Source organism: Hoplias malabaricus, chromosome 8 (genome assembly GCF_029633855.1).
Source record: "Hoplias malabaricus isolate fHopMal1 chromosome 8, fHopMal1.hap1, whole genome shotgun sequence".
In the NCBI taxonomy this organism is placed as follows: Eukaryota; Metazoa; Chordata; class Actinopteri; order Characiformes; family Erythrinidae; genus Hoplias; species Hoplias malabaricus.
In genome coordinates, this window is record NC_089807.1 from 19299656 (window position 1) to 19316561 (window position 16906).

Genomic DNA, 16906 nt, shown 5'->3' on the forward strand with positions numbered 1-16906 from the left:
GCCAAAGGAATTAAGATTTCATTCTGCAAAACGTTCATCACTGTGATGAAGAATGTGGTTGGACATGTGGGGGACGAAGACTTTTCTTAACAAGGCAAACTTGCTTTTTGAGACCATTGCACTCAGCACTTTTACTAGTTGGAAGTTTTGCCTTTTTCTACACAAATAATATTACAAGGGCTTTTTAGGCTTCTCTAGTGATATAGAGGCTGAAATGTGCAAAAAGCTGTCAGCTGATGGCGAGATAAACCTGACGATTTCTCTCTCTCTCTCAGGCCATGGTATTCAGACAAAACAGATCCAGATGGAGGCCATGTTCTCCAGAGGCTCAGTGTATGTGCATGCACTCATGTGCAGACGTGTTATATCACTCCTTCTTTCAAAGGTTAACCTTTCTAAAGCTTGTTCCTGGTTACTCCTCAGAGTCATTGTGGTGCGGTACCTACATGTGACCTGTGGGGAAGAAATCCTCTGAGTACTCCATATGGAGAAAGTGCTCTCATACACTCATTTTTACAGTCTGGACTTTCTATAAGCTGGAACTAAGTTTGACTGACACAGATAAGACACAAAGCTTTTAGCAAATCCTGATCAAGATACTCTCAGGTGAGTGATATCAGTGATCCACGAAACAGAAAACATATTCTCATGGAATTTCAAATGCTTGGCACACTTGGCACACTAAGGATGAAAAACACTCACTATATATCCAAAAATGTGTATACACTTGTTTTACCGTGCACCTATTCCTAGAACAGGTGTTCAACAGTGTGCACACCATTTGTACAATAGTATTTGGACAACATTTATAATCAGAATGTGATTGTCTGGAGCAGCTGTACATGAGCCTGAGATGACCATGCCCAATGGCAAGAGTGGGTTAGAGGTGTGTAAGGCAGCCAATACTAGTCCGAGGAGTAACTGGTGTGATTGAGCATCACATTTGCGATAAGCTGAAGTGGCTTTAGTCACCAAACATCTGTTTATGTGGCTGAATGCATCAATTCTTCACAGCAATGTTCCAGCATCTATAGAAAAAGTAGAAGCTGTCAGTGAAGCAAAGGGGGTGCATTTATGTAATTTCCTAAATAACTTTTATTTCAGGGGTCATTTAAAGAAATACTGCATTGTTTTTTAAAGGTCCATTTTAGTTTCTCATCATGTTACTGTAATGACTATATTAACAGAAAGAGACAAACGACTTATGAATAAGGAATGTGAGCTTCTGTGCCTCTTTCATACTGACCCTCTGTCATCAGACACTGGACACACACTTCAAGAAGCACATCATGCACACACATAAACACAAAAACACATTTACAGATATATACACCTAGGCCACTGACCAATGACATGCACTCAAGCTCTGTCTGTTTGCTCAAAAGCCTGTGTCTATTTGTGTGTGTGTTTGAGAGAGAGAGAGAGAGATGGCCAGAAGGAATGTGTGGAGTGTACTGCCCCCTTAGAATGACAGATGGGTCACAGTCTGCCTATCCCAATGAAGCGGAGAAATCCCTAGGCAGACCCAGAATTGCCCTTCTGCCCTTTAATATATGTTCTTGCTCTTTCACTTTTTTTTACACATCTCAACCTCTTTCTCTCCTTTATTTCTGTCTCTCTAACTCCTGTTCCCTCAATTTCTATTACTTTCTCATCTCTTTTTCCTCTCTTACTTATGTTGCTCTTATTTTTAATCTCTTTCTCTTTTGATGTGCAAAGACATGCAAAAACAGTCAGCTGATGGAGAGATAAACCAGAGGATCTGGACACAGCCTCTCTCTCTCTCTCTCACTACCGTGTGTTGTATCAGGAGCTTGAGGGACTTTGTTCTTAATTGTACATTAAAGCTATAATTATCTGTGAAAGAGCACTGAGCTCAGCTCTCACCCGTCATAGTGCACGTAAATAGCATAAAGACTCTTCTGAGTCCTGGCGCCCAGATGGTGGAACGAACTTTCACTGGCTGTTTCTTTAAACGCAGACTGAAGACCCGTCTCTTTGTGAGGGAACACTAACCTAAGTGCACACCGTAACAGATTGTTTTTGAATTTATACTGCTCTTAACTCTTTTCTTTCTAGGTATGATCACTGACCAGATGCTGTGTATTGTGCTTACTACTTTTTTGTTCTTTCTAGGTATCAGAACTGGCAGCGTCTGAGCTCAGTATATAAATGAACCTATTGTACTAGATAGGTTACACATTCTGTCTGAACATTAAGCATGTTTGAGAGTCGCTCAGGATAAGAATATAAATAAATACCATATAGACGTATTGTTATAGTTCCCCCAATTCACAGGATACTGTCTCCAGAGCCAGAGCTTCCCTCACACCCCAAAAACCATCCACCCCCCGCTCTCTCAGCAGCAGACTGTGACTGGATCACAGGCTTTAGTGGAGTTTGGACTCTAACCAGATGACATCCCTTTTCTGAAAGCAAACGAATCTTGTGTATTTTACAGCAGAACATAAAACTGAACACAGATTAGCACTGTTTACACATCCACAGAGGAGAACAGAGGACAACAACACGGATTTTAGTTGTGTTTTTGTTATTGGTGTCATAGTGTTGTTAATCTGACATGATGATAATGTTTAACTCCTTAAAGGCAATGTAGATGATTCTGGACAGCTGCTCACAACAAAACAAACTACCACCTGTTCATTCAGATCTCATCTTTAATTTGGAATGGCCTGTTTGAGTAAGAAAGTGACTGCAGCTTGTTTGTGGATAAAGTTTAACTTGTCTGTAAGCTTTTATTCACTGTTTGACTTACCACAGAAACTCATTTGTTACTCGGGCTGTTTAGTTTTGTAGCATTTTCGGTCTGTGATTACTTTCATGATGTTAGCAGTCTCCCGAATTTGGAGTCAATTCTATTGTAGCCTGTAAGAACCCGTGGTTACATAAGTGTTACAAACCTTTTACAACATTCTGAAAGTTGTAAAATACACATGCATACACAGACACACACATATTTTACATTATTATAATCTATGCACAGAGAAGCTGTTAGCTCTCACTTTTTCACACTCCTTATCCTCTGTCATGTGGCCACTGACAAACCACTTCTTTGAGGTTATTCCATATTTTTTCACACTATATACCTCACACCTGCACATCAATTGGGTAGGACAAAAGAGGTTAATGGCTTGGTACCGGAAGGCTGCCAGTTCGATCCTCAAGTCCAGCGGGAACATCCATGGGTACAAAAACAACCCATAAATACATGAAGAGTAAACAGCGCCTACATTTACTTTTATTTTCAAAATAATAAATGCATTGTCTCAATTAATTTTTTCCAAGATATACATGATTTATGACACCCAAGTCTTGAGTGTAGTGGATTTTTAACAAAAAAAATTACTCACATATCCATTGTTAATTGTGTTCTAGTAGATACTAATTGCAATCATTGGACATATATGTTATCTCTATTGTTTCAAATTGAGATAAACAAAATATGTTAATTGTTTATGAAGCAAAATGTAATATCAGAATTGTTTTTAAGTCCCCAAATATGTCCTGGGTCAGTTTGACCCAAGGGCTACCAGAGGGTCTCAAAAGTGAAGACGATACAAGGGTTAAATGTTCATATATTTCTCCACTATTCTCTTAACCTCTTCAGATGCTGTTTCTCTGCCACGCCTGAATGAGCAATGGTGAGAGAGCGAGCTCCTCAGCCACTTCAGACCAAGACACTTAACTTGTTTCCCATTTATTGAGCAGGGGCTGCATACATATACTGCAGATTTTCCAGAGCAAAAAAAAAAAGAAAAAAAGAAGAGGAGGAAACCTGCACAGAATTTTATTTAAAATATTGGATAAAACTTTGTAACATTTTTAAATGGCCAGGAATATTTTCTTGTGTTTTTTTTTTTAATAAACCAAGAGTCCCCTGAAACAGAAAAGAGATGAAAAGCTTAAAATGAATGGAATGGCTTCTAACACTAAACATGGCGTCTGTTTCCAGGGAAGGTCCTCGTTCAGTCATTCATTATCTGTAACCCGCTTATCCAGTTCAGGGTCGCGGTAGGGAAGGTCCTGCCATTCAATAAATGCTGTTTGCGAGTTGGAAATGTCCTGCAGCAGGGTGGAGATATGTGCATGGCCCAGTAGAAGAAGCTGAAAAACCATGGGCATTGCTTGTTAATGAATGTTAAAAACTATTCCACAAATTTTGTCAGATTTTACCAGTGATTTTAAATAGGTTCTAGAAATGTTTTTGTAGATGCCCAGTTTGGCTTTAAAGATCACTCCCCTTTCAAAGGAAAAGAAGCCTTGTTATAGCAATAAAAACAACTGCCTGACAACATTACCCAGATGGACACAGAGTGGACACTTTCCTGTTATAAAGCATTAGGAATAACACAGTTAGTTTTCATATTAGTCCATGTACTTAGTAATCATCTCCTTTAGTCTTTGAGAGACTGGAAATGGGAAAATATTAATGTTATCAAATGATATTGCAGCATATTTAATACACGTTGTGAAATTTATTGTCAGTGTAATGGAACAATCTCCTTTGCAAACTCAAACAAACGGGCGCAGCTTTATTCTTCCATATGTGGTCTTATAAGGTCATAAGGGTTGGGGTCTCCGGTGTGTGAATTAAGCTGTTGTTTGTCTAGTGATGACATTATGACGAGTGCACTCTTCCCATCTGTCCAACTTCCTCAGTTTGGTTTTCTATGGAAAGCCAAGAGATTTCTCAGATTCTGCCCACTTTCTGAGAGCATTTCACCGTGTTCTGAATGTTACATCAAGTGAGGTGAGGAAGAGCGATTCAAGTGTAAAAATGATTAAAATGTAATTGTATAATTTGTCTGTTTAACTGTCTGCCTGTCTGTCTTCCTCTACATTTTCCCCTTATTCTTTCTCTTTCTCGGAGAGGCTGTGGTTTTCCACTGAAATCTTTATCACTGTCCCACTTTTCTCATCATGCCATTATTTATTCAGGTTGATAGATTCTCAGCAGCCTGCCACAAATGGACCCCCGGCTTCTATCTATAGACATGACTCTGGCTCTGTTCATCCATTACAGAAATCATACACGCACCTACACACACACACACACACACGTGTGTGTATGTATGTGTGTGTGCGTGTGTGTATATGTGTGTCATCTGTATCAATATAATCTACTAATCCTGCAGAATATTTTATATGGTTCTGGGAAGTGACACTTTCTGATATATTGTATATAAAGAAAACAGTTCCTTTTGATCATCAGTATGAGTAATACATAAATGATGATGAAAAAACTGTGCATGACTGTGGATCCCAAAACATGAGTCATCAACCTTACAGCCCAAACTTAGGCCCAGGAGCTTTTTACCTGTTCCCAAATGTGAAGTAAAATCTCTGTGTAAAGCGATTTTCTAAAGAAAGATATATATTATCTCTTTTTCAAGGAACTGAAAGGCTAATTGCTAGATCTAACCAATATACAGAAGTTACATTTGATTAAATACAGGAAAACATGTTTTTTTTTTACCTGCACAGAGTAATTCAATGCTGACTAACAACTAAACAGTAGCATTTAATGATCTGATAGAGGCACTCTGTGGAAGCAGGAAAAAAACATTAAGATGATGCTAAGGGCCTGTGATTGACAGGGGCCCTAAATAAATATTAGCATATTAGGTACAGCTTTTTTAATATTAAATTATTAACCTTGCATTAACAGTACACATTTTTTTACAATATACTCAATACTTTGTGTGGCAAATATTAACATTCAGAAAGCCTTTGTGATGAATCTCCCTTCCGCAAATAAAAAAAAAATAAAGCAAATAAAGACAGAAGAGAGAAAAGAGTTTTTCATAAAGAAGCAGAGTGTAATTAGTGAGTGGTGGAAATGAGTTAGCTAGTCCACAGCAAAACTGACTATGTTATCTCCCAAAATTTACTTACTTAACATCTTTACAGACAATTCTCAGTGTTCACATTTCAGGTCTCCCTTAGCAGACATTTAATCAAATCCCTTCAGCCTCACTTTCTTCCCATTCCATAATCCTACCAATGCACCAGCCCTACTCCCAACTGAAGGAGGTTGGTGAGGCCCAATGTGATATCTGCAGTGATCAAACAACACAGCACCGCTCTCCCCCTGTCTAAACAGCCCTATTCAACTTCATCTTTGTGCTCTCACATAAACGCAGGTCCAGCATGATTAATGAGACTGAGATGATGAGTTTCAACAAATCAGAATGAATCAGATTTACCCCATGTTTTCTAACATAGGTAATTCACAAAATACTGACTGGTCTTTTTTCACTGTGTGGGTTGGTAGGCTCCAGATCCCAACATTAAAATGCACATGCCCTGAAAAAGTGATATTTTCATACAATGTCACGTTTAAAGCAGATTTCACAAGTCTGTTTAACAGGACAGTGTCAGCATCGGGGAAAATGTAACTGCATACAATGGGAGAAATTTAAAGATAAGTATTCTTAATCCTGTATGAGCATCAAAGTGTTTGTGTGTATATTCATCCGTTTCCCCTCTCTTTAGGAGGCTTAACTCTCTCCACCACCACACTCTTTCCCTGTTACCAAGGCAACCAGGGGGCTGCTCTGTCTGGTCCTGGAGCAACGTGACATCAAGCTCAGGTCACCGCGGTAACGTCTTGGAGAATGTCATGTGGCCATGGCTTGAGTCTGGTACTACACAATCAGTTGCTTAGGCCTTAAAGGCAACGTTCACAATTTTATTTTATTTTTTTAAATTACTGTATATAAACTTTCCTCTGTTTCCTCACCATTTGCTGCTCTTCAGTCTGTTTGTGTACTCAAATCCAGTGTAATATGTTAGATATGCTACTATGCTCACACTGCTCATGGCAGAGAAATGGCATTGCTACAAAACTAAACAAATGAATATCAGTGGTAATTTAAATGGTGAATAAAAAACATACAGACAAGTTAAACTTCAACCGCAAAAAAACTTTTTTGCCATTTTTTCCTCTCAAATATACTGTTCTACCTTAAACGACATGAAGCTTCTGAACGTAAATTAACTAGCGAGAACAGCATTTCCCCACAATCTTTGACATTCCCTTTAAACCAATCATTGGAGATTTGGAAATATAAAAATATTTTAAAAAATTTTCAATTAAGGCTTATTCCAATAAGAATACATCAATGAAAGCTGGCACTGGTTTGAATGAGCCTTTATAAGCTATGTTTGTAGGTTTTTGTAAGTTGTCATGAAATGATTATTTAGGTGTCACATAGCCTTATAAGCGATTAGCTACAGTAAAGCAATACTATTCATTCATTCATTCATTCATTATCTGTAACCATTTATGCAGATCAGGGTCGTGGTTACAGCGTTACTAGATATTCATAATCTTTCTGAGATAAATTCACATCTCTGGTGGGTGTAGAGAGTGTAATGAAATGTTTTGACTTGAGAAAGTCTTGACATTTATCTCAGTTCAGATTCACTCACTTCACAAAAGCCACTTGTTGATTGCTCAGGAGACTGGTGATTCTCGAAAAATTCCTCAAATGAGATAGCATTACACAAGGAGACATGAGACACTTGTGCCCCAAATAGATATAATTATTAATGTATAAGTGCTGAGATACTGAGATAAATGGTTCTTAGTCTTGGATGAGATCTGCTTGGGGTCTGTTTTTAGTTCCGGTGTAGATGTACGAGAATGAGTTTTATTATCTCAGCAAACCTGAGCCCAGTGTGGGGAGAAGTATCTGAACAGAAGGAGACTTAATTTAAACACCAGTGTGTTTTCATCTGATCTTGCCATGATCTAGGAAAATCTGCAGGGCCTGCTCCAGTTGGACAGACTTGCTGCCCATGTCCAACAGTCAAACAAACACTGAAAGAGAAAACAGTTACGATGGTTCCATTCTTGCACAGGCCTGTGTTCTGCAGCACAATTTACTGGACGGAGAAGAGATTGATGCTTGACTATGCCTGTCACTTTTAATTACACTTCTCCATTGGATTCCACTGTCTAGTACTAGTGTCAACAGACAGTCACAAACATCAGCATTTACACAGGACGAGAGAGAGAGAGCACACTAGTTTCAAGTTGCTGCCTTCACACTCACAATCACACAGTTTGCAGTATGTATGTGTTTTTATAGTGTATGTTTTTATGGACTATATATGTGTTTGAAGAATATGTGTCTGTCGAACAGTGTGTTTGTGCAGTATATGTTTGTATAGTGTATGGGTTTTACGGTTTTATGTAATTGTCTGTGCAGTATATGCATGTGTAGTATGTATGTGTTAGTGCAGTATGTGGGTTTGTGTAGTATTTGTAAGTATAGTTTGTGCTTGATTGCACTTTGTATTTGTGTGTGTCCTTGTCTCCTCTAAAAGCGCTGAGTATGATTTTTGAGAAAAACTGTTTATATGAGCAGTAAAACAGGGTCACATTGACATAACAAATGATGATGGGTATGATAGTGCTGTGAAGGTGAAGTTTCCAGAAATATATTACACACTTCAAGGGTGAGACTGGACAGGGGAACAGGGGGGAAGGGGCTAAATTGAAAAAAAAAGGTCAACATGAACATCCATACCATGTAATTTATTTAAATCTCCTTGAGCAAGACTCCTAATGCTGCTTCAGCCCACCTCTATAACGAGTTAAAAACTATAAACTGCTTTAAATAAGAATGACGGCCATATGTCATATAGTCATTCATTCGTTCATTGAATGTAACCATTTCTCCAGTTCAGGGTCGCGATGGGTCTGGAGCCTACCCGGAATCACTAGGCGCAAGGCAGGAACACACCCTGGAGGGGGAACCAGTCCTTCACAGCGTGACACTCACTCATACATTTACTCACACCTATGGACACATTTCAGTCGCCAATCCACCTACCAACTTGTTTTTTTAGACCGTGGGAGAAAACCGGAGCACCCTGAGGAAACCCACGTGGACACAGGGAGGACACACCTAACTCCTCACAGACAGTCACCTGGAGCGGGACTTGAACCTACACCCTCCAGGTCTCTGGAGCTGTGTGACTGCGACACTACCTGCTGCACCACCATATATGTCATATATGTGAATGCAAAATCTCAACTTACAACTCAAAACATAACAAGGATTAAAGTTTTAATGAGATCCGAAAGCATTTTACACCAGCTGCCAATTTGTACTCAGACAGTTTTCACCAGCAATCATACTGAGATATAATAATAAAGGCACTATCATTCGGATGAGACTTAAAACCAAAGTCCTGACATTCTGAGGTCATAAGAGATCCCTGGGCATTTCCTTGAAATAAGTGGGGATATTACCCAGATGACTAAATGTGCTACCATGGTCACTTCTGGCCCCCTAATCATTCCCATCTTCAATAATCATTCATTCATCTTCTCTCTACCTAACATCTGATATGTGGGGAGCACAGTGGAGCAAATTGGCTGCTGTTGCATCATCCAGATGGATGCTGTGTATGGAATATGTTTGAGGCAACTCCTTAATGTCCCAGAGAATGTAAAACAATTTGGGGGTTTAAAAAAATGCTAAATAAGTGTAACTTTCATTCATCAAGTGTAACTCTCATTCATCATGCATTCATTAAACCTGGGGAGAAAATTGGGTATGAAAATAAATAAACAACAACCAAACAAACCAATGATGTATGTAAATGATGTAAAATAATTATGTAAATAAAACAAGAATAAATGCTTGTTATCATAAAAAAAAGATAAACACGGGATTTTAGATCTTATTTGGAAAGTGTAGATTTTGCATTATATTCAAGGAAAGCTGAAATCCTCCAAGATAATTTGTAAGTATAATGATGAAATATAAACTCTCAAGTATTTTCAGCTCTAAAATAATGTTGCATGTGTCGGCCATGATGGCACAAATAAATCACTGTTAATACAGATACATGGCTTCAGTCAAATGCTGACATGCATAATAGTATGTTTATGGCCATACTTCAATATGAATTATGAATCCATTTTCTTAGTAGAGCTTGTGCAGTATTGATGTCTGTCTTACTGAATGTGTTAACAGCTGGAATAAACATCTATGCATGTAAGATTTCCATGGCATGTTTAGATATCTCCCATTCCAGGCCTCCGTCCGATTGTATTGACCGGCTATTGACCTGTTAAATTAGAGTCACCGTCTCATGCTGAGTGAAGGTCAAATAAGTGGTCTTTATTTGTGTATGTTTGCTTGTCCACTAATTAATGTGTGTCGACAAACAAACAATTTCCACACGTCACCAAAATTAATTTTAGGCAAAACAAGGAACACAAAATTAGAAATATAGGAACACAAAAAATATATGTACAGTCTCAGAAATCAACCATCCAGACTAAGACTGCACTGATATTTTTCATTGGCATAATCATGCCATAAACATACACTGGCAGATATCATAGATTGTCTTAAATTGTGGTAGAAGATAATATCCAGTAATTTAACAGTGGTCTGTGGTTATTTCTGGAAAAACAATGCTGGGCCTCTGTCTGGTTGCATGTGTCATGCACGTATCATGTAATGCAAAATACTACAGTAATATGTTTATATCAACTGTGTGTATCAATGTGCTTTTAGCAGATCTTAAATTATCCTTCTGAATAAGACCTAAATCTCTTGCTGAAGATACTTTAACGCAAAAAGTATCTTCAGTATCTGCTGGCCACAATGTATTGTATAGCTCTGATACTCATGCTTTCAAGACAGTCTAATTTGCAGGTGTGGGGTGTTAGGTTTAGGTGTTAGGGGTGTACTTGACATTTAACTCTTTTTTAACTGAAAAGAGGAGTCAAAAAAATGTTCTACTTTTATAAAAATTATTATACAATTATTCAGCAGTCTAGTTTTCTAAATGAACAAATAATAAAAAAAATAATTAAAATTATTTCAATATGAAATGTGAGATATATTAGCATAATTTAACCTATTTCTATTTAATGATATACTGGGGTGGGGGTGTTCTATTATCAGGAGATTGCCAGTGAAGCATTGGTCTTCTGAGACTGGGAGTCCTGGAGAAAACTGCTGGCCTTACTCTCCTTAGGTTGATAGGACTGTTTTCCTTCTTCCTTTATTACAAGCACAATGCTTGCCAGTACACTATGTCTCTATTAGGAGAAAATATGAACAGTAAATGGTCTTATTGTGTTATTATTCATTTATTCATTGTCTGTAACTGCTTATCCATTTCAGGGTCGCAGCAGGTCTGGAGCCTACCCAGAATCACTGGGCACAAGGTGGGAACACACCCTGGAGGGGGCGCCAGTCCTTCGCAGGGTGACACACACTCACACTCACTTTTGAGTCTGCAATCCACCTACCAACGTATGTTTTTTTTTCTTTGGACACTTTGAAAGATAGCAAACCAGCAATTTGGACACATCTCTGACCTCACCAAGGAAACTCAATGCACAATAAAACAAAATGAAATTAACATAAAGGTTAAACTGGCCTCACACTGTACTGAATAGCTCCAGCAGTCTCCTTGATAGATGCTGAGACTCTGAAGGATGTGTGGAGTATTTAGGCATTTAGCTCAGCATGACTCATCAGAAATTTGTGCACTCGTCATGACACCCAAAATGTCAGAGTCAATTAGATACCGCTGAAGGAGAGAAGAACAGAAGGGCTTTCAGAAAGAGATATACAGTGGCTGGTATACCTACCCACCGTGACCCTGAAATGGAAAAGCAGATCAGAAGATGATGATGATGATGATGATGGTATACCTACCAAATAATGTTTCAAGGAAAGCCAAGCCTTGAACATGTGACAGAATCGTGGGTGCCCAAGGCTTCTTAATGTGTAAGGGAAGTGGGTCATGTGGTTGTTTTTTGTTTTTGTACAAATGTGGCTGTAATCATACACAAAATGACTCTGACTTATAGGGAAGATATATAATGACCTATTATGTTTTTTATCTGATTTACCTTATACGAAACATACAGGTTTTCTCTCTCAAGCCCTGACTCCCACTGACCTGAGAATCTATACCTCTTGAGTGTGGTCTAAGATTAGGCAAAAAAGAGTAACTCCTGCTTAAAGCAATGAGAAACATGCATACACACACACACACACACACACACACACTCTCTCTCTCTCTCTCTCAGCACACACAAAGAGCATGTGCTTGTTTTCCATCTTCATAGAAAAGACACTGCCATTAAAACCCAGCAAAAGTGTGGCTCTCCTCCCACCTGCACTTAATCAGCCACTAGGTACCAATATACTTGTATGAGTGTGATGGTGTGTATGTTTATCTTTGACTCAGACTGGATTTCTCGCTAGAGATTAAAGTGTGACAGAGGATTGAGGCAGATCTTCAGGTTTATCAGAACTCTGTTTGTTGAAATCATGACTGGGATACATTACAGCTAAGAGTGTTTACTTAATGAGGAAATGTACAAAAGGCTTCTCAATTCAGACTCTAAAGGTACAGATGAGATGTAAGAAATAGAGAATCCCCCCACAATACTCTGCACAAAGAACACAATCTCCCTCTCTCTCCCTCCCCCACACCCTCATAAGCACAAACAAATCTATGCTTTTAGAACAAAGCCGTGTATATTCTCTAGTGGATTTTAATGTATTTTATTGAAAATGTGAAGTAAAATAATTTATTTGAAGTCATTTTTGGATCCCATTTGTCAAGAGAATTTAAAGACACTGCTTTTTTTTCATAATTCATTTTTAAATTATGCCAAAAAAAAGGAATAATGTCAAAAACAGAGATCCAAGGTATTATTAGACAGTGACAGTATGCACAAACACTGTGGCACTGTGGAACACTCTTATCTCCATTTCTTTTAACAACATTAACAGATTTGCTCTAATGTATCCCAATTTCCAACCTCATAGCTAATATTCCCTCCGTCACACACAGCTCCACTACTCTGGGAGGGTGAAGACAAGAACATGCTTCCTTTGAGATATGTGATGCTGACTACCATGTATTTTTAAACTTCTCTTAACACAACACCACTGGACAGCTCATCATGTTTGGTGGAGAAACCTAACTGTCCAGATCTCTCATGTCAGCCAAAAGAAATCCAGGTTGAGCAACACATTGCCTGTGCGCTGGGGGAGGGGGCATCCTACCTACACTGAGAGCGAGGTCATTTGTGCCCTCTTGGACCTCCAGCCTTAAATGGCTAATCGAACTAGCGAGCTCTTGATGACACATACAACACTTAGACTGCTGTATCCCTCATGAAGGAGTTCATTTTTTAATGAGAGGGTTTATGGAGTAACAACTCAAAAGATCTCACATACACCAGCCCAGCCATCTCATTATAATTACTGTTATCTTTATTATTGAACGTGTGTATGTGTGTGTGTTGCTTCAATTTAATTTCTTATTATCATGCCTCTTGGAGTCCTGGCATGAGTGAAGAAGCAGATGAGAACATTATGATGCAGTGTGACAAACAGAGGATAATGGGCTGATGTTGCCATAGTGATCTGACTCACTGAGGTTGGAGTGAAGAGAGTCAAAGAGAAGGCAGTTTAATAAATAAATAAATAAATAAATAAAATCACCATCCACCCAGCCCAGACACATGTTGGAGGAAATTTCCATCCAAGAACCTCACTGATCAAACTGTCCACTTATATATTTTTATACATCATCTTCACTACAGAGATAGAGAAAGCCCCTTGAGCATTCTGTGTTGAGAAAATAAATGGAACTGGCCAACGGGTCCAAGGACTGGACTGCTGCTATACATCAGCCCTGGAGTCAGGACATGAGCCAAGTTATTAGAGCTTTTTTATTAAACACTGACGAGGGAGAAAGAACCACTGTGAAAAAGAGGAAGACAAAAAACATGGGAGAATGAAAGCTAGTGGGGAATTTATGACTGGCCATAGAGTAAAATGGAATGGCTGTTTCTCAGCAGGGGGCAGTTAAGATTTCACTGCTGCTTTACTTTGATCTAGATGCTTGGGCCCTCATGCTCTAACACACTTTCCTTCTCTGTCCTTCTGCACCCCCTCTCACTTACACACACAGACACACACCCCTCATACTGTGTTACTGCACTGAAAATAGTGCTGGATTCGAATTTAATTGATTCAAATATACACTCACATCATTTCCACATGAATAAAATATTTCACCTCACTACAGCACTACAGTGTTGCTTTTGGTCTTAAAAAAAAGAACTGTGTTGTGTAGTTGATGTAGCTCATTTAATATGTATTGTTTGAGTTGGAGTTGAAGTGTTTGTGATTTAGAACTAACCAGTCAGCATCAGGACTTGACCTCATATATGTTTTTGTGGCTGAAAATTATTCAGTCTTCACAGCAATGTTCCGACATTTAGATTTTTCAGTGATCATACAGGTGTTATGATATATTTAAAGCTTAAAATAGCTGAAGTATATGATGACTATGCAGCTGTAGTCAGCGAGTGAGAGGAAAATATTTGGATTGAAAATAGTAAATGTAAATGAGCTCAGTGAATACAATCAACACAAGATTAATTAGTTTCTATGTGCCTCCGTAAAATCACAGCAATTTCAGTGTGGTTTCCTCACTGAAAAAGTGCAGTAAACTGATAAAATGTAGGTTGTAATGTGAATGTATTATTGTGTAATGTAGTATAGAACAGTAGGAGTGTAGTAATGTAGTGGAAGGCTACAGGCTGTGCATCAGGGAGATTGGCAGGTGAGTTGATTAGATTAGAGAATGGTTCAGTGATTTTGGAGACTGGGGATTCGTTTGGGGAATGACTCCTCAGAGATGACTCATAAGCTGAGGACTCACCACATCACATTCTCTTTACCTCATATACACTTATATGTACTTACTAACACAAACACACACATATATAGATAGATAGATACAACCCCATATACACAAATTAGCCTCAAGATTAAAACCAACAACAAGTGATGAAGAAAACACTGAGAAGTGTAAGGACCAGAGTGATTTTGACAATGTCCAGATTGTGATGGCCTTAATGTTTAGGTCAGAGCTTCAAAACAGCATGTCTTGTGCTTTTTTTTTTTTTTTTTTTTTTTTTTTTTTTTGGCATGCAGTGGTTAACAGCTCCTATAAGTACTGCAAGGAATGACACTAAACCAGTGACAGGGTCATGAAAGCCCAAGGCTTATTTGCTGTACAAGGGAGCAAAGGGGAGAATATGGGCACACAACCCCGTATGCAGCAAGCTGTTCTAACAGCTTTCTACCAGAATATACATTTTCAGCCTTTTTGCTACAGTAGCTCTTGTGTGGAATCAGACCATATGAGTTGGCCTTTATTTATAACCAGCGGGGCACACATTTGTGGCTAATAGTGATTAGTATCTTACATTAACACACATCCTGAATAAGCAGAATAAAAAATACACTGGCGTTTACTTACTACAGGTTGAACGTGCATAATTATTCTCCTGCAGTATTGATAACAAGTTTATGGCTTCTCCGTTTCCTCATCCTAAATTAATCAATGGCTTCACTCAAAATATGAAAATACTTTTAATATAGTGATAGGTTAGCTAGCTAGCTACAAAACCTAAGGACTTACCGGTTTTTCCACTTGACTGAATAGATCCCTCTGACTCCTTTGTCCATGTTCCAGGATTTTTTTTCTCTGGTGACATCGCACAGTTCGCTTAATTAGGAATTTATACATGAATAGTCCCTGTAATAAACATTTAGACCGAGCGAATAACAGCAGCGACAGAAACATGTAAACAGAAGGACTTTTCAAACTTGGGCGCTGAGAGGCGGGCTCAATTCCCATTGGCCAGTTTCCTGAATGACAGCCAGATCCGCCAATAATACTCAAAACAGCGCGGTGCGACAACCAATAGTAAGTATTTCAGCGTGGTAATGTAGCAACAACATATTTATTTATTTATTTATTCATTTATTTATTTAAATTAAAGGAATATGTATTTTGCAAGATATTACAATCCATGGATTTATCAAATGATGCTGCTTAAAAGCCATCAGTGAGGTTCAATTTCAGGCATCACAGGGTATTAGGGTATTTGGGATCATGTTATATTTATAACATAATAATATGCACTGCTGTGAAAAAGTCTCAGGGATCTAAAAAAATGCTATGCAAAGCTATTTATCAGACTTTTTTTTAATTAGTTAATTAAAAGTAATATTTTTGCTCGTGTCAAAATTTTTCTGCCAGTGATGATTCTAATGTAGATTTAAAAAAAATAAAGACTGTAAAAGCTAAGATACCATTCCCTGTCAGATAATAGCCTCTGATGTTCCAAAATAGCCATTACCATATACATTTGATGTTCACTGCTATATTAAATATAGATTAAAATTAAAATATTAAAGGTTGAAAATATTAAAATAAAAAATGTAAAACACATATTAATCATCAACACTAATCCTCGCTGACTTGCCCTAAGACATCACTGGCTGCTTCAACCAATTGGTTGACTTTGGAAAATGGGGGGAATTAATCTATAATAATATAGATTGTTCATGTATGTTGTTCATGTACATGTAACATATATGTCTAATAATATATTAATTTAATATGGATTGTATTTATATTTTTAGTGTCATATATTATACTTAAATGGTTGAGGTAAACATACATAAGATTCATATCTGGGTTTATTTTATAAAACTTTTCAATATGGGGAGCTGAACCCACTTTTATGGAAGAAATACGAGAACTGAGTAAAAATGGCAGAGCTGAGATTATGTTCCTTGTTTCTTGAAGCTACTGGCACAGGGTTTGATTTTTAAGTTCACTATCATTTAAAGAACACGTGCTGAAACCAGTAGTTCTGAACAGGGCTGTTTAGACCAGGAGAAACCAGTGTTCTTTTGTCTCCTGTCATTTTGGCCAAATCATGTGATAGATGTTTCATTAAGACCCCAGAGAGTTACTTTGAGGAAAGGAGGTACAATATGTGTATGTCACATTTAAG

General features: G+C 38.1%; 1 protein-coding gene across 1 annotated transcript in view; it reads right to left on the reverse strand.

Annotated features, from left to right (window-relative positions):
* gabrb1 (gamma-aminobutyric acid type A receptor subunit beta1) overlaps nucleotides 1-15730 on the reverse strand; it is a 50942-nt gene extending 35212 nt beyond the window's left edge. Inside the window, exon 1 of the mRNA XM_066679590.1 lies at nucleotides 15520-15730. Coding sequence (XP_066535687.1) covers nucleotides 15520-15566 — 47 coding nt within the window. The 5' untranslated portion in view covers nucleotides 15567-15730. The remainder of the gene's footprint in view (nucleotides 1-15519) is intronic.
* Nucleotides 15731-16906: the final 1176 nt, after the last annotated feature.